The following is a 21217-nucleotide window of genomic DNA, read 5'->3' as shown; positions in this document are numbered from 1 at the left end:
TTGGGCTTCAAGCCCCAGGGTCCCCCGGCGGTGCGCGAGGCAAGATGTTGAGGCGCAGCCTGGAAAGCCGGTAACAGCCGGGACCTAGCCGCCCAGGGCCGCCCCCACGCGAGGCGAGGGCTGGGGTAGGCGAAGCGGAGCCTCTGCGCCCCTCTCCCCCTAGGCCGCGGCGTCCGGTTCCGACCCTGAGCTGGAGGCCGCTCGGAGCCCACTGCGCCCTGGGGCCTACCTCCCCGGGGTGCAGTGAGTGCCGCAGCCGAGAGAGCCCGGGCCCAGCCGGCTGCCCGACCCACACCGCCCAGGGCGCTCCGTAAGTCCGGAGGTAGCGGACGCCCGGGCGGCGCAGCGCCCAGCAGCCGCCATCCCTCCGCGGGGAGGCCCACCCCGGGCCTCGGTCTGGGCCTGCGGGGCCCGCATCCCGAGGCCAGGCCTGAATGGGGTCCTGGAGGAGAGCAGTGCTCTCTCCTGGAGATGGGGATCTTTGGGAGGTTTTGCATGCAGACAGCCTGATCGTTTGCTTGCCTAGATGAACGTGCAGCCATCTCATCCCTAAGGAGAATGTTTTGCTTTTTGTGTCACCTTTTTCTCTAGGGACGCTCAAACCAGACAACTGCAAGATGCTGTCACAAATGTGGAGAAACATTTTGGAGAGCTGTGCCAAATCTTTGCTGCTTATGTGCGGAAAACTGCCAGACTGCGAGACAAAGCAGACCTCCTAGTGAATGAAATCAACGTGTATGCCTCTACAGAGACCCCAAACCTAAAGCAAGGCCTGAAAAACTTTGCTGATGAGTTTGCCAAACTTCAGGATTATCGCCAAGCTGAGGTATGGAGTGAGGGCACGCCACTTAAGTAGTGGGCTGAATTTACCTAACCATAGGGGTTAATCCACATTAATAAACTTGGAATTTTCTTGTCAGTAACCTAATGCCTATTGGAGGGAAACCTTTTGTGATTTATCTTGCTATTTCTAAACTTTAGGGCGACTTCTTCCCTCCTCTCCCCCCACCCCCGGGGCTTGAACTCTAGGCCAGGGCTCTATCCCCTGGCTTCTTTTGCTCAAAGCTAGTGTTCTACAGCACTGCTTGAGCCAATGCACCACTTCCAGATTTTTCAGAGTTCATTGGAGATAAGAATTACGGAGTTACCTGCCAGGGCCAGCTCTGAACCGCAGTCCTCAGATCTCAGCCTCCTGAATAGCTAGGATAACAGGCGTAAGCCACCGGCGCTGGGCTTGGGGCATCTTTTGAAGTCTTAAAATTAGCCCACTTCATTTGGCATTTATACTTACAAAGAACAGAAGCGTGCCTTGTGCCTTGCTTGGGTCTATATACCAGATGGAAAATGTTAAGAATGGTAATATTATGAATCAGTGAATACATGGGTTAATAAGATATAGCTGATACTCTGGAAATTTGACCACTGGGGAAGCTTATTTATATCATGAGGCAAACTGCTAGTGAGACCTTGTGAGGTAAGGTCGGGTTGTATTTTTTGTGTGACAAGGGATGAAATACCAGTTTCTGTTTTGTTTTTAATCAGGATCTCACTATGTAATCTTAGGGTGGTGCCAAACATGCCATCTTCCAGCCCCTGCTTCCAGAGTACTGGGATTACAAGCCTGTACTACCACACCCATCGAAAGCATTACATCATTTTAAATTCCATTACTCTTTTTGTAACTTCAATCATCTGGACTTTGGGTTGTTTTGTTTTTGCCTGTTCTGGGGCTTGAACTCTGGCCTGAGTGCTATGCCTGAGCTTCTTTTGCTCAAGGCTAGCACTCTACCACTTGAGCCACAGTGCCACTTCTGGCTTTTTCTATTTATGTGGTATTAAGGAATTGAACCCAGGACTTCATGCATGCTAGACAAGCACTCTACCACTAAGCCACATTCCTACTCCTGTCTTTTGGTTCTTTTAAGGCTGAAAACATAAATGTTAACTATCAAAAAGTAAAATAAGAATATTAATCTTTGAAACCATTACTTCTAATGCAAACAAAAATTTGAGCAGCTAGTAATCATACTTGATTACATTTTGGAAAAAAATGTCCCACATCTCTTCTATAATAAGCAGTTCTCAGATATGTATAACTGGAGAGTTTCAAAACTAATTTATATTCACAGATAATTCTAAATTTTCAGTCAAATAATTTAGCCCTTCTAGAAAAGTTTTTTTGGCAGCACTAGGTTTTGAACTTAAGCTATACCTCCAAACCAGCCCCTCCTTTAGAAAACTTTTATGCTATTTATCAAATAGCAAAGCAACTTGATTTACATTTTTGTTCTTTTATTTCTCTTGCTTACCAAATGGTGCAGTGCTAATGAACAATGACAAAAGGTAGGCAATGAAAGGTAGAACTGAAAAATTTTGAATAACCCTTATACTGGAAATCAACATATGGATTATTAGTGGTATAGACTGCATCCTACAGGATATTTATGATTTTGACTTTAGGCTTCCAACTATTTTATTTTTTGTTTTTGTTGATTGTGGGGCTTTGAACTCTGGGCCTGGGCACTGTCCCTGAGCTCTTCAGCTCAAGGCTAGTGTTCTACCACTTGAGCCACAGTGCCACTTCTGGCTTTTTCTGTTTATGTGGTGCAGAGGAATCGAACCCAGGGCCTCATGCATGTGAGGCAAGCACTCTACCACTGAGCCACCTTCCCAGTCCCTTCCAACTATTTTAAGTGCTTGATGGGAACTTGATTTTTTTTCATAGCCCTACAACCTTTTAAAAGGAAGCATCCATACAACATTTTGTTTACAAAAACTAAGAACTAATATGAAATGAAATGTACTCATTGACTGTGTAAATATGTGTCATTTTAAAAGTTTTTTTCTTGCTTGAAAATAACACCTATTCATGTTAAGCAATATGTCTTCATATTTACTACTTGTCCTGGAAAAAAGTTAATGTCTAAAGTTGTTTTTCTTATGCTATACTTAAATATGTACTTGCCTTAAAAAAAAAGGCTCTTCAGTGTCTTCTATGATCCTTTATGAATTATAAAAAAGGTCAGCCATACAGTTTGAGAGATCAATAACACTAACCACCTTTAAGCTTTTACAACTTAGCAGTGATGCAAAGAAAAATAGTATGGTTGAAACAATAATCTGAAGCTTTTTACTTTTGGATAGTGTTTCTTTTTTTTTAATGTTTCCAGTATGCCATATCTTTCAACTTTAATCTTCCTAGAAGGTTGAGCTATTACAGTTCATACACAGTATCTGACACTGTGGTAAAGATGTTGAAAATGGTGGCTGCCTTAAAATTTGAGTTGTCTTAAAACTTACTAAAAAACTAATACTTTGTTGGGCTGGGAAGGTGGCTCAGTGGTAGAGCGCTTGCCTTGCACGCATGAGGCCCTGGGTTCGATTCCTCAGCACCACATAAGCAAAAAAGAAAAAAGCCAGAAGTGGCACTGTGGCTCAAGTGGTAGAGTGCTAGCCTTGAGCTGAAAAGCTGAGGGACAGTGCTCAGGCCCAGAGTTCAGGCCCCACGACCGGACCCCCCACCAAAAAAAAACTTAATACTTTGAGGTTAAAAAGAACTTTGTAGGGGCTGGGAAGGTGGCTCAGTGGTAGAGTGCTTGCCTTGCATGCATGAGGCTCTGGGTTTGATTCCTCAGCACCACATAAGCAGCAAAAGCCAGAAGTGGCACTGTGGCTCAAGCAGTACAGTGCTAGCCTTGTGCTGAAATGCTGAGGGACAGCGCCCAGGCCCAGAGTTCAGGCCCCATGACTGACAAAAAGAAAAAAGAATTTTGTAGCAAGGATGAGCTCCTCATCATATTTGATGCCAAATGCTTTTTTGTTGTTTGTATCCGGGCTGCTTGCTTGCTCAGCTGGCACTCTATCACTTTAGCCACCAACCTTTTTTCTGGTTAGTTGGAGATAAGCGTCTCTTAGACTTTACTGCTCAGGCTGGCTTCAAAATACAATCCTCCAGATCTCAGCCTCCTGAATATAAGGTATTATCAGTGCCCAGCTTTCTTTTCTGATTTTTGTTTTTGGCCAGTCCTGGGGCTTGAACTCAGAGCCTGGGCACTGTCCCTGAGCTTCTTTTGCTCAAGACTAGAAGGTGGTACAATTACCACCTGAGCCACTTTATGTGGTACTGAGAAATCAAACCCAGGGCTTCATGCATTCTAGGGAAGCATTCTACTACTAAGCTACCTTCCCAGCCCCATCTTTTATGTTTTTAATGTTACTGCGTAGCTTAAGTTTTCAAATGTGTTTGAGTTTAGATTGTGAGTCTTACCAATTTCTGGTGATAATCTGTTAACTCAATGTCTTAAGCAGTGTCATTTTAATTTGAAATTTTTTAAAATATGAACAGTAATTATTTCAGGTTAAACAGCACAGGTTTTATTTCAGTATTTAAGTTTTGATATCTCTTTCTTTTCAGTTATATTTTATAATAATTTCCAATAGGTAGAAAGACTTGAAGCCAAAGTAGTTGAACCTTTGAAAGCTTATGGAACCATTGTAAAAATGAAACGGGTAAGTAAATCCACTTTTTTATGTCATTATTAGTATTCTGGTTGATTGTGAGTTTTCCAACTATAGTTTCAATAAAAATTATAAAGTAACATATAGCAATTTTTTTACATAGCACCGAAAGACAGTTTCTTGCATCATTGAGAATAATGAAATTTTTTAGTATAGTAGTATATTTCTGTAGCAGCAAGGATATTACTATTTAAATTTTAAATATCTAATATTTATAGTAGACAAGTTATCTTAATAAAGGAATATGTCTATATTTTTATTCTAAAGCAGTTAATGAGATTTTTAAATGAGTATGACAAGTATAGTGGTATATGCTTGTTATTTCTGCATTTAGGAGGCCAAGGCAATATTGAGAGTTCAAGGCCAGCCTGAACTACAAGTGAGGCCCTATCAAAGGAAAAAACAAATCTGAATGTAACCATCACTATAATCAAATTATATGTATCTATTTTTATGGTTGTAAGTTGAAATTGTCTCATTTGAGAGATGGCTAAAGAAATAATCTCTCATACATACATATACACATGCATGCATACACAGTATGATGCCTACATCAAAAAGACATTTTTCCATTCTTAAAACAGACTATATTTTATTTCTTAAATCAGACATTTTATTTTAAAATAATGCTATTTTCAGGAGGACCTCAAAGCAACATTAACAGCAAGGAATCGAGAAGCTAAACAGTTAACTCAGTTAGAAAGAACACGTCAACGAAACCCATCTGATCGTCATGTAATCGTATCCTTTGAATTTTTGTCTTAAAAAAATGTTTAAGGTATGCAATATATAGGAATCCTTCCTATGGAAGTTAGGTAATCATAAAGCGATTATCCTATGTAATACAATATCCTTGTATTCTTTTTCCAATAAATTTTCCCAAAAATCCACTCATAAATACAAACATTTGCAGAGTAAGTTCAAAATTGACATTTTTTTTCACATATTAATTATAAAATTAAGGACCTTCCATTAGTACTAATGTATTAATGTCCGCTGCTGTATTTTTGAAAAAAGGAAATAAATCCCACAATAATTCCCTTCATTCTCTAAAAAGAAACTCACATGAAACCAGTTATAATTTTGGGCAAAAAAAAATCTCAAGGGTAGAACACTTAAGAGTATAACGAAGTCCAGAAAGAGCACAAAGGGACCCAAATAGGAATATCTACTATAATAAGGTTCTTTTGGTAAACACAACAAGCTCTTAAACTAGAATGTGCCTTGTTCATGGCTAACAAAAATATAGAATAGTTGCTAAGTGTTAGCAACGAGGACTGCATAGAAAGCACTAACGTATCCCTGCTACCTCTTTTTCCCTCTTTTTCTTCCTTACATGTATCTCCTTCCTACTTCCTTAAGGTTGTTAACTACCCAGCTCAGCCAGAAACCACATATGAGGAGTGGCTCTTTGGGGGCATTTGAGGTTCCAGAACACCTCCATTCCTGAAGGGAACCCTTGAGCAGTGATTTGGGGGCTGGACCAATTGTCAGGTCCTTCTTCCTGTGGACCAAAGGTATATAAGCCCAACCTCATATTAAACAAAAATGGGCAGCTATAAGACTAGGAATGCCTATCGGAGGCTGGGACAGAAACATCTAGCCAATTATTGAGACTTAAAACCTCAAACTGGAAATTATAGTCTGTTGTTTTGTTTTTTTTTTAATCAGGCAGACCAGAGAATGGTGGAAAATTCATGACTGACACAAATCTCCCTCAGGCACAAGCCAAATTAGTTAATTAAGAATTAAGCCAGAGATAAAAATTGTTTTTTCCTAGGGACAGAGGTGTGTAAAAGCAGGTAGAATGTAACATCTTGCTTGAGCAGTTGGTAACTGAATATTCATTTTGGCACAATACAGAAAGAAAGGTACTTTTAAGACAAAGACTTCTGTGATGCTCTGTTAGAAGCACTGCTGTGGAGCACATGCTATAACCTGTGTGAAACCAGTCTGGGCTCACTAGAGGGAAATAGATACAACCACCAGAGATTATAGTTAGAGGTCAACTGACTTGCTCACTTGGTCAAGATGTCTACAACTTGGGGGTTCTGATGATCTGAAACCAGAAAATATAGCATATATTTTTACTAAGAAAGACCCTTAAAATTCAACTTATTATTCAGAAATATGTTAAAGTCCTCTGGTTGAAGAAAAGAAATCTTTAGGGTTCTACCTCCTTACCTCTAAGGAGAGCCCAAGGTGACTTCTGCACAAGTTTCTTGTAACAGTTTGAAAAGGACCAGCCTTTTTTTTTTTTTTTGAAAAATGCTAAAAACAGAGGGTTACAGTTATATAAGTCAGGCAAAGAACATTTCCTTTTGGATGTCATCATATCCCTTGCTTTCTTGTTTTCTAGCACCAGTTCTGTTCCCATTTTATAACTCATTTGAAATCCCCTAATTCCATTGAATATACTGATAACTGCATTCATTGAGCTATATCTTAAAATTTTAGTTAATACCAGTAGCTACGCATATTGGTGCATTCTAAAGTTCTGAAGAGTTTTCAGTAAAATGAAGAAATACTAGAAATCCATATGCTCTTTGCTAAAACTAGCTATGTGACTGGGTAAATTGCTGTGCTTATACAAAGGGATTTCAAACTTCCAGAAATAAAGTTGCCAGAGGGTGATAAAAGGTTAAGATAAATAGAACCCCAATTGTAGCATCTGCTTCCTCAAGCTTTACTATGTTAGCCAACTCTGTGTGTGTTTACAAATTTAAAATTAAAATATCAATAAATGAGGGAAGAGTCAAAAACAAATAGTCAAACAACAATTAGAAGGCAGTCTGCTTGAACTGTCTTTGCAAAAGGTGAGCAGACATCACATAAATGAAATTTTACATAATAAACATTCTTATCTGAATGAGCTTATCTGCTCTATTTTACATTTGGACTCCTTATATAAAGAATTCCAAGTCCATAAAATAGATATAATCGAATATATGTGTATTTAGTATCTTGAAATTGGGTGCTTAAGCTAATTGTAAGAGTATATAATTCTATAAAGGTACAAGATTTTAATTTATTGAAAAAGTTATTCTATTTGAAATGCATTTTTTCCTTTATGAAAAATTTCAGTCACAGGTGGGCAATAAAATGGTGTGTCAAGACATGGATCCTAATAGTAAACCCTTTCACTTGTTTCAATTTATATATTCCTTGGAAAAGAATGCAGTGGCCAAATGCTAGAATTATTACATGTTGCAGAACTTTTTTTTAGAACTTTGAATGTAATTTTCCCCACAATTATTGAATGATGACATTTTGATCAAGTATAATAATAGCATAAAGAAGAAAACATTTTTTGGAATTAATTTTATCAGAAAATTGGGCTTTTACAATCTGTTACTACTTAAGAAAGCATTCTAATGTTTAGTGCAACTATTGTTTGAAGGGTAAGTTTAAAGAGAAATATATGAATAAATTGGAAATGTTCTGCACTAAGTAGTCCAATAGCTACTGTATATAACTGTTTCGTTCTTGAGATTCAATTAGAGTAACCTATGAACCAGTTTTTACATTTTTTCTAATTTAAATGTAAATAGTCATTTGTGACTAGTGACTACCATATGGATTGCACAGCACAGATCTAAATAGTATAAGTACATTAGCATGTGTAAATCAAAACTTGCATATATGTGGGTGTGTGTATGTGTGTGTATAAAGCCATAAACTGAATAAAAACACATTATTGTTGGCTTGTAAGAATCCATAGTAGAATCTCATGCTGAAATGTTTGTAATATATAACTCTACTTCGTAAGAATAATATAGAAGTATTAAATGTAGCCAGATGTGATGGTACACTCTTGTAATCCCTGAATTCAGGAGATTGAAGCACTACAATTGTTGAGGTCTAGGTTAGCCAACTTAGAAGCATTAACATTTTTCTATGCTTTTGAAGAAGTATTAAAAGGAAGTAAGGGCTGGGAATCTGGCTTAGTGGTAGAATGCTTGCCTACCATGCATAAGCTCTGGGTACCACATAAACAGAAAAAGCCAGAAGTGGCACTGTGACTCAAGTGGTAGAGTGCTAGCCTTGAGCAAAAAGCTCAGGGACAGTGCTTAGGCCCAGAGTTCAAGCCCTAGGACTGGCAAAAAAAAAAAAGGAAGTGACTTCAGTTATATATTTGCTAGTTTCAAGCACTTCAATGTTGTAATGGTTTAAAAAATTAATTTTCAAAGCCGGGCGCTGGTGGCTCACACCTGTAAACGTAGCTACTCAGGAGGCTGAGAGCTGAGGATCAAGGTTCAAAGCCAGCCAAGACAGGAAAGTGCGTGAAACATGAAACTTTTATCTCCAATTAACCACCAGAAAACGGGAAATGGCGCTGTGGCTCAAGTGGTAGAGCACTAGCCTTGAGCTGAAGAGCTGAGGGACAGTGCCCAGGCCCAGAGTCCAAACCCCACGACCAACAGAAAATAAGTAACTTTCAGTCATGAAAACTGATCTCTATAATTCTTTCTCCTGTCTGCTCCTCTCAGCCCTTCACAAAGATTGTTTTGTTTAATCCACACAATAAGATATAAACTTTTTTCCTTTGGAATAAACTTTATTGTATTTTATAGATTGGGATGTTGGAAATCATTAAAATAGTTGTTAAATCATAATCCCTTTCTTTGGAGAAGAATGAGGAAAAGGGGAGCTAGAAGAAAAATTATGATAAATGACACAGAGGAAGCATAGAAGACATGGAAAATGCTTTTAGTGGACTGGGAAGGTGGCTCAGTAGTAGAATGCTTGCCTTGCATACATGAGGCCTTGGGTTTGATTCCTCAGTACCATATAAGCAGAAAAAGCTGAAAGTGGCACTGTGGCGAAGTGGTAGAGTGCTAGCCTTGAGCTGAAGAGCTGAGGGACAGCACCCAGACCCAGAGTTCAGGCCCCATGACTGACAAAAAAGAAAAAAAAAGTTTTACTATAAATTATCCAAGATAGGAAAAAAAATACCTTTAGAGAAAGGGAAGGATTTTATTTTCTTTGAGATCATTAATCATGTCATTTAAAGTTCTTTAATATGCATTTTTAATTCTATAGATCATTTTATTCTATCTGGTAAAATAGTGTTCAATTATTTACAGTTATGCCAAAAAGCCAGGACTCTGAATATTTACCAATAAACTTATCTAATTTCATCTCTGGTTGGGGAATACTTTTGTAGGCAGAAACTGAATTACAGAGAGCTACAATGGATGCTACCCGAACAACTCGTCATTTAGAGGAAACTATTGACAATTTTGAAAAGCAGAAGATAAAGGATATCAAGGTAAGTAAGTAACTGTTAAGGCTCAAGACATGTTTTCTAACCTCATTTTTTATTTAAATTTGTGAAAAATGTAACTTTCTGATTTAGCCCATAATCCTTAGCAAAAAAGGTACAAGTGAAAAATATGTTATTTTCCTATGAACACAACAGTATGTAAAGGGGCTACAGTCCCAACTAGATGCCAGACTTTTATCACCAATACTATTACATTAAGTTTTTATCATCAGTAGTAGCCCTGTGGAAGTGATAAGTTATTATGAAATTAAGCAGAGATGTAATTTACCCAGAGTACAACATCCAGAAATGTTCTATAAATCAGTATTTTTCATCTGTGCTGTTTATTATAATACATTGTCACTAATGTTTTTAATATCCATCTTTTATCCAACCATAATTTGGAACCACCACAAAAATTAATTGCCTCAATTTTTAAAATATCTATAGCTTTGAGACGTTTTGCAGCATCATAGAATTCAAAAGGCTTAAGTGAAATTTATTTTTAATCATCTTGAAAGATCTGAAATATTGTGACCATCTTACAGAATTTTTACAATAAATACAGGTAGTATACAGATATCTTTCTTGTATATTCATTTAGTTTCCCTCAAGTTTCTGCCAACAAGTGGTATAGAGGGTCATAAGATAGATCTATTTTTAGTTCTTTGAGGAAACTCCATATTGATTTCCATAGTGATTGTACTAGTTACATTCCTACCAGCATTGTTAAGAGGGTTCCTTTTCCCTCCATTTCCCATATCCTCAGGGCATCTGTTGCTGTTTTCCTGATAATTGTCATTTTACTGGGGCAAAACATTTCCTTTATGGCTACGAATATTGAACATTTCTTCATGTATCCATGAGCCTTTTTATTTTCTAAGAACTGGCTGTTCAGTTTGTCCATTTATTAATTGGGTTGGTTATTATCAATGTTTTGAGCTCTGTATATTATTATTTTGTATATTATAGCTATCCTTTGCCTGTTGAACATTCAAAAACCAGTGGCTTTTCTATGTACCAACAATGAAGTGACTGAGAAAGGAATCAGGAAAACAATTCCTCTCACACTACCATGAAAAAGAGAAATACCTAAGCTTAAACAGTATTTTTGGTTTGGATTTTCATTGGGTAAACTGGCTGATTCATGAGCAAGAAACACAAATTTAATTTTAATTGCTTCATTTTTATTATAAATACAAGTTTTTCATAAAATTATAGAGAAAAATCCAGTACTCTCCTCACTCAAAAGAGTTACTTTTTTAGCTTATCTTCCAGACTTTTTCCTATGCATGTACACAAAGCTGCAATAATAACATATCTCATTGGACTCAAGCACTGTATGCACTCACCCTATTAGGAAAACACTACTATTATCCCATAGTTTTAAGTAAACAGGACTGTTTCATTTCTTAAAAGTTTAATGACATGGAGCTGGGAGTCGGTGGCTCTTGCCTATAATCCTAGCTACTCAGGAGACTGAGATTTGAGGATTGCAGTTCAAAGCCAGCCCAGGCAGGAAAGTCTTATCTCCAATAAACCTCTCAGAAACCATAAAGACTTCTATCTCCAATAAATCTCTCACAAAACCAGAAGTGGGGCTGTGGCTCAAGTGGTAGAGCGCTAGCCTTGATCTGAAGAGCTGAGGGACAACGCCCAAGCCCAGAGTTCAAGCCCCACGACCAAAAAAAAAAAAATTAATGACATGGATATATTCCTATTGAGAAATAAAAGAGCTATATCTTCATTTTTTATATCTTCATAATATTTTACAATATGTTTAACAAATCTTGATTGGGTGAAACCTAAGTATTTTTATTTGCAACCATAGATGATTCTGTCATTAAACATGAATATTTGCCTTTGTGCTGATCCAGTGATTCTCTTGGAATAAATAGGCATTCCTAGGTTCATAAATCAGAGACTAGATTGTAATACCTGCTTTAAAAACTTCTGTCTACAATGGACAAGCCAGTTTCTGCCTCTACTAGTCTTTTCATGAGTATATATGAAGTAATGATTAGTAATAGTAACAGCCAATCTGCTGGGTAAAAAACAGTATCTCATTTCTTTTCACAATTTTCATTGTCAGTACTATTGAGGGTGAGTGTTGTTTCATATATCTAGTAATACATTTATTTCTTTGTCTAACTTCTACTTGGGTATTAGAATTTTTCTGTTTATATTATTATTTCTTTATATTGAGAATATAACCCTTTTTATTAATAGATATTCAAATGCATTAATATATATTAATATATAATTTGTATATATTAAATACATGATATACTTATATTACAGGCTTGTTGCACATTTTCATGTAATTTATATAACAATTTATAATACTAATATGTATAGTAATTATATTAACTATATTAATATAAAGTATGTTGTATACTGTCTATGTTATTGTTTGCTCTCTTAAGGCTTTATTTTTGTTTCAAATATATTGATTGGTCTTTTTGGTTTTCTACCTTGGTGTTATGGCAGACAGGTTTTTTTCATACTCAAGAATATATATTCGCTCATATTTTCTTTCAGTATGTTTTATGTTGTTTTAAAACATTGTGCTTTTAAAAGAAATACGGTAGTCAAGCAACAGTGGTTCATACCTATAATCAAGCTGCTCGGAGGCTGGAATATGAGAAATAAGATTTGAAGCTAGCTCATGCAGAAAAATCCAAGAGACTGTTTTCCTCAATTAACAGTCAGTCAGAACTACAGGCATGGCCCAAGTGGTACAGCACCAAATGTTTTGAACAAAAAAGCTGGGCCAGGACCTGAGGGGGCATAAAAAAAAGTAAACATTTCAATTTTCTGCTTACTAACCAAATGGAGGCTCTAATACTAGTTGACCAGAAATATTTTCTCTTCTTCTCCCCGCCACCCCCGTCATGGGGCTTGAACTCGGGGCTTGGGCACTGTACCTCAGTTCTTCAGCTCAAGGCGAGTGCTCTACCTCTTGAGCCACAGAGCCACTTCCAGTTTTCTGGAGGTTAATTGGAGATAAGAGTCTCATGAACTTTCCTACCAGGGCCTTTGAACTATGATCCTCAGATTCATTACAGGCATGAGCCACCAGCACCCAGCAGAAATATTTTCTAAGTTAGCTTACTTACTGCTTGTGCACTAACAGCTTCCACACTCCTTGAGGGCACCTGATTCCTTTCCTCTAGGAACTTAGGGAGACTAACACCTAAAAACGTTCTAGCCCAGTCAGTCAACCTCTAAGGTATCTGAAAATCTATCTTAGCATAGTGCTGTTTATTATAATAGTTGCTAGTCCAGTATACTATATGCCTCTAACCTATATAGAATAACAGTATGGTCATTATCCATAGTTACATGTCTCTCAGAGCATAATATTCTCTCACATCAGTTGGAATTATTAAAGTTTCAGAACTTAATTCAAATACTTATAGGCTTGTGGTATCAGGGTATATAGTACTAAATAACAGTCCTTTTATCACAAATGTTAATCAGCAGGTATTAAAAGAACTTGCTGGTGGCTCACACCTGTATTCCTAACTACTCAGAAGGCTGAGATCTGAGGATCATGGTTCATAGCCAGCCAGGGCAGAGAACTACCAGAAAACTGCAAGTGGCGCTGTGTTTCAAAGTGAACAGAGTACTAGCTTTGAGCAAAAGAGCTCAGGAACAGCACCCAGGTCCTGACTTCAAGTCCCATGACTGACAAGAAAAAGAAAAGAAATACTTGGTATAATTTTAAGGACTTGCTTTAAAAGATCTTTATAACTATTTTTAATTATCATGTCTTTTTTTTTTTGTCGGTTGTGTGGCTTGAACTCTGGACTTGGGCACTGTCCTTGCACTCTTCAGCTCAAGGCGAGCACTCTACCACTTGAGCCACAGAGCCACTTCTGGTTTTCTAGTGGTTTATTGAAGATAAAAGTCTCATGGACTTTACTGCCCAGGTTGGCTTTGAACCACAATCCTCAGATCTCAGCCTCCTGAGTAGCTAGGATTATGGCATGAGCCACTGGTGCCCAGCTAATTATCATTTGTCTTAGAGAAAAACATTTACTTTGGTTTTTCACAAAATGCCAAGACTACAGGGGGGAATACATTTACTAAATTCATCAAATGATTTAAATGATTTTTTAAACTCAAATCTTTTTTTTTTTAGAATATATTTTCAGAATTTATCACTATCGAAATGTTATTTCATGGCAAAGCTTTAGAGGTCTACACTGCTGCCTACCAAAATATACAAAAGATTGATGAGGATGAAGATTTAGAGGTAGGACCATGTCTAAGCTCAGTCCTTCTGCTATTATGGAAAATATTTAAAAGAGAGCTGTTTGTATGGGTAAAAATAACCAGAACACTGCAATGTTTTAAATTATTGTGTGTGATCCAAATAGCTGGACCTTTTCTAATTTCTCATTTTTGTCAGTTTGATTTACTGTAACAAGCTTCCTACTAAGGTGAAGGTTTCTTAATTTTCACTCCTTTTCATATTTTTAAAAATAGATGGTCAAGTCTTTGTATGTCATTTGTATAGTAGCAAACACTTACATGATTTCCTCATTGCAACTATGTTATTTTAATCCACCTACTAATATTGATAAGCACTTAACTGTCCTTATTTGGGTGAGAAAATTGATGCACATTGAAATTAAAAACATCCCAGACCAGCCAGAACTCTTGACTATAATGATATTTTTAAAGCTCTCTACACAAGACTACAAGGAATATAGTTCTAGATGAGTAGTAAGAACTGTTTCTTCCAAGAAACACCACTGCATTGGGGGATAGATTTAAAAATGATCCCCTACTTTTTCTGTAAGACTGGGATCACTTTTACGAGTACTTCCTTTCTCCCTTTTCTAACACCCTTGATGTGCCATACTAAAGTCCCTTCAAGCTCTTACAATTATAATTGAGAAAGTAGTTTGTTTTATCAAAGCAGGAATTTAAAATCTACCAAGGAGTTAGCTATTTTATTGTAGTTTTTTTAAAAAAAATTTAATGCAACCAGTTTATGTGGAGGGTCCCAAATAGTCTTGAAAATCAAAGAAGCTTAATGGAGAACTTTTGAGGTTGACAGCATAGATACACAAAGGTCCTGTAGCAGGCTGTCGTAAATGAAGAGCAATGTGTTTAAATACTGAAAATGGTACAGGACAAGCATTTGTTGAGCAAAAAACCATAGGCCTGAACTGTTATTATATCATCCAGCAAGTGAAGTAGAGAAGTATAAAGGTGTGTGATCAAAGGAAGTAATATTGAAGAGGTCACAAAAATAGGAAGGATCTTATGAACACAATTTTCTTGGAAACAATAAGTGAAAACAGTCTGAGAGGGACAGAGAAATAACTTGCTTTCCTTTTAGGTAATCCATGTTTTATTAGAACCACTAAAATTTATTCCAGCAACAGCAAACTTGGTGCAGTTAAAGCACTCTAGTTATAATTATAAGCCACCTTACCTTATTTGTTCTTTACATAAAAAAGTATTTGTCTGCTCCTTTTTCCCCTTCAAAAGTCACTTCTGTGCAGTCATTTCAGAGATACCATGTCTTGACATTCAGTCCTAGAAGAGATCTTAGATTGTTTTGCAAATGTATTACTGCCAATAAATTCTTCCTGCAATTTTAATTTTAGGAAATACTTAACCGATTTAGATTCTTAGCCTAAGAGCTCCATATAACCTATTTCCAACTTATTTCATCTTTGCTAGCAAAGTTTAAAAAGGGATGTTCAAACAAAAATAGATCCTTTCCAAATAGTAGTTGCTTAATGAGTCATCCAGTTTTTATATCACATCTAGATGCCAGCATTTTAAGACACTGGCTTCAAAACAGAATTTGAGCCAGGAAGCAGTGGCTCATGCCTGTAATCCTAGCTACTCAGGAGACTGAGATCTGGAGGATCACCATTCATTGTCAGCCCAGGCAGAAAAGTCTGAGACTTCACCTCCAAAATCAGCACCAAAAATCTGGGCTGGAGGCATGGCTCAATTGGTATAATATCACCAGCCAAACAAGCAAAGCAAGTATGAGGTCTTGAGTATAAACTCCAATATAGGCATACAAACATACACAAATAAATTGGTCCTCCCTCAATAACCTGCTCACATATCTAAATTGTCCTAGGTTACAAGTTTTATCTCCTACACTTTATCCTTTGATTCCTTTTGTGTTCTTCAGTTCTCTTAAGTTTAAAGGACTGTGTATGTGGAGCCATCCTTTAGTCTGAGTCTCCCTTTTCCCCCCACAACATGGAAACTGAGTTTATGATTAGTGTCATTAATTTTGCAAAAGTACATTTAACACCATCTACTTTGAAGTTGCAAAGATGAAACAGGGTTCCTTGCGCTAGAGGTGCTCAAGACTAGTTGTTGGAGACTGGTAATTAATGAATTAAAAACAATGATATGGTGATTCAAGCCTGCAGTCACAGCTACTTGGATCAGGAGGATCGTAGTTCAGCCCATCTGAATTCCATCTCAACCAATAAACTGGGTGTGGTGGCACCTTTGCATCTCAGCTATTCAGGAAGCATGAATAGAAGAACTAAGTTCAGGCCAGCCCAAGCCAAAACAAAAAATTCTATCTCAAAAATGATTTGGGGCCCAGCTCAAGTGGTAGAGGTTTGCCCAGCAAGCATGAGAGGCCAGGTTCAAATATCCCAGCATTGTCCCAAAATATGTGATATATAACTATTCTTGAGGGCACAGTGGGAGCTATTGACTAGAGAACAAAGGAAAACAAAAGACATCATATGACTTAGCTCTTGAGTAAGTTTGCTGCTATCCCAAGCTATGGAACTGGATTACAAAAACAATATAACAGAGGGTCTGTATGTAGGTTCTGCACATAGGCTAGAAGTGAAGACTGATAAATAAGCTTGATATCCCTTAAAGCATTTGGACTCTTGATAGCCAAGAGCCACAAGTTTGATTTTTCAGTAGAGAATATATTTTGGCACTCAGTAAAATAAGTCTAACTGTAAAGAAGCTACAATTTTTTAAATGTCCATAATCAGTAAATTCAAATAGAAGTACCTCAGGTAAAAAAAAATTTAGAGCCAGACACCAGTGGCTCACGCCTATAATATTAGCTACTCAGGAGTCTTGAGATCTGAGGATTGCAGTTTGATACCAGCCAGGGCAACAAAGTCTGTGAGACTCTTGTCTCCAATTAACCACAAGAAAACCAGAAGTGGCGCTATGGCTCAGGTGGTAGAGTACTCACCTTGAGCTGAATTGTTGAGGGACAGCACCCAGGCCAAGACTTCAAGCCCCACAACCGACAAAAATAAAAATAAAATTTTAAAAAATTAGGGATGCCTAAGGTTATAGTATGGCCTACTACTAGCTGGAATGTTTTTCGTTGTAGAATTGAATTTAGAGCTACACTGTCCAATACAAGAGCTAGTAGGCTTATGTAGCTAAGGTTAAATTAGTTCCTTATCCACATGAAATTACATTTCAGATGCATACTAGACACATAAGGAATATCAATAAGGACAATAAGGAATATCAAATATTACTACCATTTTATAACTTCGCCGGACAGTGCTGGAGCACGAATACGGCTTCCTGAAGAATGTATAAAATATACATAGAACTAGCTTGTTAAGGGTCATTATTTTTAAATGACCTATGGGGAAGCCTTAGAAATATTTAAAGTTAACAGTAAGATAGATATATTTAATGTATAGCACAATGCAAGAGTTTAGTGATGGGATTGGGGAAGATGAAGACAAAATGGATTTTGGCAAGAACAACTTTAGAGAAGGGTAAAATCCCAATTAGTTGAATGGAGATGAAATAGAATGCTTGAGAAGTTTTTCAGTTACATCTAATAGAATTTTTTTAAAAAATGACCAAACTTATGCTTGTTTTCTAAAGGAAGGAACCTGTGGGGAAAAAGCGGGTTTCCACATTTGATGTTGAAGATGAAGGAAAAATGTACGCTGAAAAGGATTAGAATGGTGATGATTTTCAAAACAATAGGGTGAGAAGTTTTGAGGAAGAAGGAACTGAATATATACCTGTTACTCTTACCTATTAATCTGTTCAGAGAAATGGGAGAAGAGAAACAGGGAAACTTAAGACAGTAAGATTTGAAAATACCACTTTCAGGAAACTGAACTGACAAATCATGGTAGTTTAGTCCTATGAGGTTGGAATTCATAAACTGTAGTGAGTGCAGTGTACTCTTAGGTACTTTTTCCTTAGCAGTAATGCAGTGGCATTACAATTTGTAATTGACAGGCAAAACAAAAAAGAACCAAAAGTATGAACCATTGCTGCCATTCTAGCTTGTATACTTTAAGAGTCAAGACTTCTGTAATTCCCTGGCAAAAACACAAGCGTTTCTTCTATGGCTATTTTTTTCATCTTTTCATCATATGTGGCCGAAATAGAATCTTAGCCTTCACTTTTCTAACTTAAAATGATTTTTAGGGTGGGAATGTGGCTTAGTGGTAGAGTGCCTGCCTAGCATGCATAAAGCCCTGAGTTTGATTCCTCAGTACCACATAAATAGAAAAAGCCAGAAGTGGCACTGTGAAGCAAGTGGTAGAGTGCTAGTTTTGAGCAAAAGCAGCTCAGGGACAGTGCCCAGGCCGAGTACAAGCCCCAGGACTGGCCGGGGAGAGGGGGAATTTTAATTTTTTTTTCCTCATGAAGTTACTTAATAAGTTTTATCCTTGGGGTGGTACTTAAATCTTAAGTGAAAGGAACTTCATTTGGTTATTCATATCTGTAACATTGTTTTATCATTGCAATAGGTTTTCCGAAATTCTCTGTATCCACAAGATTATTCATCTCGTTTAGATATTGTAAGAGCAAACTCAAAGTCACCTCTTCAGAGATCACTGTCAGCTAAGTGTGTATCTGGAACAGGTCAGGTGAGCTAAACTGTTGGTTAAAGGATTTTGTGCTTCTGCTTTGAAATTGTTTAGTACTAAAGATGTTTACCTTGAGTCATATGACCTCATAGTTTTCTGTAGAATGATGCACTTTATGTTATTTCACTATAATTACACACTGCTCAAAACAGAAAGAACATTTGAAACAGGTAAAAAAACAGAGAAGGCTAATGTAGATGTTATCTTAACATGAACAGCATAAATTCTAAAGAAATTACACTAAAAATGGATTATGGATCCAGAAACACGGCTTTTTAGAACACAAACGTCCTCATTTTTTTCTGTGTCCAGAAGTTCTGAAATGGACCCGGACTTGTATTATAGTTCTTCATATAGCTCTTCCTATCTAGTCTTCAAATTTTGAAATAAATATTTTCAAAAGTTTTTAAAATAAATGACTCAAAACCTTTTTTTATTTATTAGCACTCATTTCCTTCTCTGTAATCAAAGTACCAACACCTCATGAATTCCATTTAGTATTACATGTGAAGTTTTGATTATTTAAACCTGAGTTGGCTAACAATTACAGAAATTTGGAATGTTTTAAGAGTTTTCAACCTTAGCTCTATTGACTTGGTTTCAGGTGTGGGAGACTGTCTTGTACATTGTGAAGATATAGAGCAGTATTCTTAGACTCTACCCACAAGATAACAATAGCACAAACACATTTACAATGGTGACGATTACCAGTGTCTTCAGACATTGACAAATGTCTTCTAGATTATACTCACCCTTAGAGAGAGGGTCCTGAACAAGTGAAGAGTCAGGACATACAGCTGATGTATCAGATCCTGATCTCATTGCATTTGAATCACCATACTTTTTTTTTTTTTTGTCGGTCGTGGGGCTTGAAGGCGAGCGCTCTACCACTTGAGCTACAGCGCCACTTCCGGTTTTCTGGTGGTTTATTGGAGATAGGAGTCTCACGGTCTCTCCTGCCCAGGCTGGCTTTGAACCGCGATTCTCAGGTCTCAGCCTCCTGAGTAGCTAGGATTACAGGCGTGAGCCACCAGCGCCCGGCTGAATCACCATACTTTTATTCCATTTAAATCACCATACTTTTTTCCATCACTATCCCACTATCTCACTGCTTGAAGTACCTTTGTTTTTGCCATCTATTTTTTTTTTTGGTCCGGTTGTGGGGCCTGAACTCTGGGCCTGGGCGCTGTCCCTCAGCTCTTCAGCTCAAGGCTAGCGCTCTACCACTTGAGCCACAGTGCCACTTCCGGCTTTTTTCATTTTGCTTATGTGGTGCTGAGGAATCGAACCCAGGGCTTCAGGCATGCAAGGCAAGTGCTCTACCACTGAGCCATCTTCCCAGCCCTTTTGCCATCTATTTTGTTTCTTCAAGAACTGCTTTTGTACCCCAAGAATTGTTTGCCTTATTTGTACCTTCATAGTATTACTGTACATATTCAAAATGGTTGTAATGTCACATATATAATACATGAAGACCTTTTCAACTTTAAAATATAACCCCCCCCAAAAAAATATATATATATAGTTCATAGGAAATATTCACTATTAAAAACTATTACATTTGGACATTTTTTGAAATATTTGTTCTTTGTGCCTTTTCCTATAAGTAAATGTGAAGTAAATGTGATGAACATATTTTAATACATTTTAATGTGCTTATTCTTAACAGATACCCACTTGTCGACTAAAAAAGGATCAACAAGCAGATGACGATGATAAAGATGATGAAGACTTAGATGTTACAGAAGATGAAAATTAAGTAAACTCTACATTTCCATTTTCATCTTGAAAATGACATGAAATCCAGTATTACTAAATTATAAAACCTTCAATTCACTCAACAGGTAAAACCTCAGAATGAAATCCTAAGAAATGAGAAAATCAATTAAAGGAAATTTATGACTAAAAAGTTTAAAATATTATACACCAATTACCTGAACATCCTAACCATCACTTTGATTTTTTTTTTTTGGTATCGGCTCCACTTTAAAGAAAAAAAGATTACAAAATATGTCAAATTATTTCATTATACCTAAAGTTGCAACAGTTATGTAACAAAAGATCTAACAACTATTAGCTTCCTTTGGGTTATGATTGATTCCATGTTTTCAACACCAGTTACTTAACAAATTGTTCTTCATCAACCTTTAAGAGCTTTTACTTTTATACTTTTGGTAAAACCTTATACTATTCCATCACTTGATATGTAAAATCGACACGATTGGGCTTCATTTTAGCTTTCTAAAGTACACCCAACCTGATTTTAGTTTTTTACAACACAACTGCTATTATTATATATGATAATGTAACTTGGTAAGCAAGTAGTTGGAAAATTCTTCATCCTGGAACATTAAAAACTTTAAAAAAAATGGCCAGGACATTAAGATAACAGGTTAATACTTTATTAAAAAAAAAAAAAAAAAGAAGCCAGATCCTTGCAGTGTATCTTTCTTTAGGTAAGGAATACTTTGGTATATAATGGATCCCAATTAGGCATATAAAATTAAACAAATCATTTGGGATCACTGGAAAAAAATATTCACAATGGTAA

At 37.0% G+C, this 21217-nt stretch overlaps 1 protein-coding gene across 4 annotated transcripts in view; it reads left to right on the top strand.

Annotated features, from left to right (window-relative positions):
- Positions 1 to 20613, top strand: part of Fam92a1 (family with sequence similarity 92, member A1) — a 21193-nt gene extending 580 nt beyond the window's left edge. The window contains exons 1-9 of one of the 4 annotated variants that reach the window (XM_013012576.1): positions 7 to 70; positions 592 to 826; positions 4441 to 4509; positions 5158 to 5259; positions 7603 to 7608; positions 9686 to 9790; positions 13932 to 14045; positions 18547 to 18666; positions 20336 to 20613. In XM_013012576.1, the coding sequence (XP_012868030.1) occupies positions 45 to 70; positions 592 to 826; positions 4441 to 4509; positions 5158 to 5259; positions 7603 to 7608; positions 9686 to 9790; positions 13932 to 14045; positions 18547 to 18666; positions 20336 to 20425 (867 nt within the window). In that variant the 5' untranslated portion in view covers positions 7 to 44 and the 3' untranslated portion in view covers positions 20426 to 20613. Of the gene's footprint in view, positions 1 to 6; positions 71 to 591; positions 827 to 4440; positions 4510 to 5157; positions 5260 to 7602; positions 7609 to 9685; positions 9791 to 13931; positions 14046 to 18546; positions 18667 to 20335 lie in introns of those variants that run through there. The other 3 variants (XM_013012577.1, XM_013012579.1, XM_013012578.1) reach the window with 3 other exon arrangements.
- The last annotated feature ends 604 nt before the right edge of the window (positions 20614 to 21217 follow it).

The sequence above is a fragment of the Dipodomys ordii genome, unplaced genomic scaffold (genome assembly GCF_000151885.1).
Source record: "Dipodomys ordii isolate 6190 unplaced genomic scaffold, Dord_2.0 Scaffold17, whole genome shotgun sequence".
In the NCBI taxonomy this organism is placed as follows: Eukaryota; Metazoa; Chordata; class Mammalia; order Rodentia; family Heteromyidae; genus Dipodomys; species Dipodomys ordii.
The sequence above is the reverse complement of the archived record's forward strand: the minus strand, read 5'-3'. Positions and strand labels throughout refer to the sequence as shown.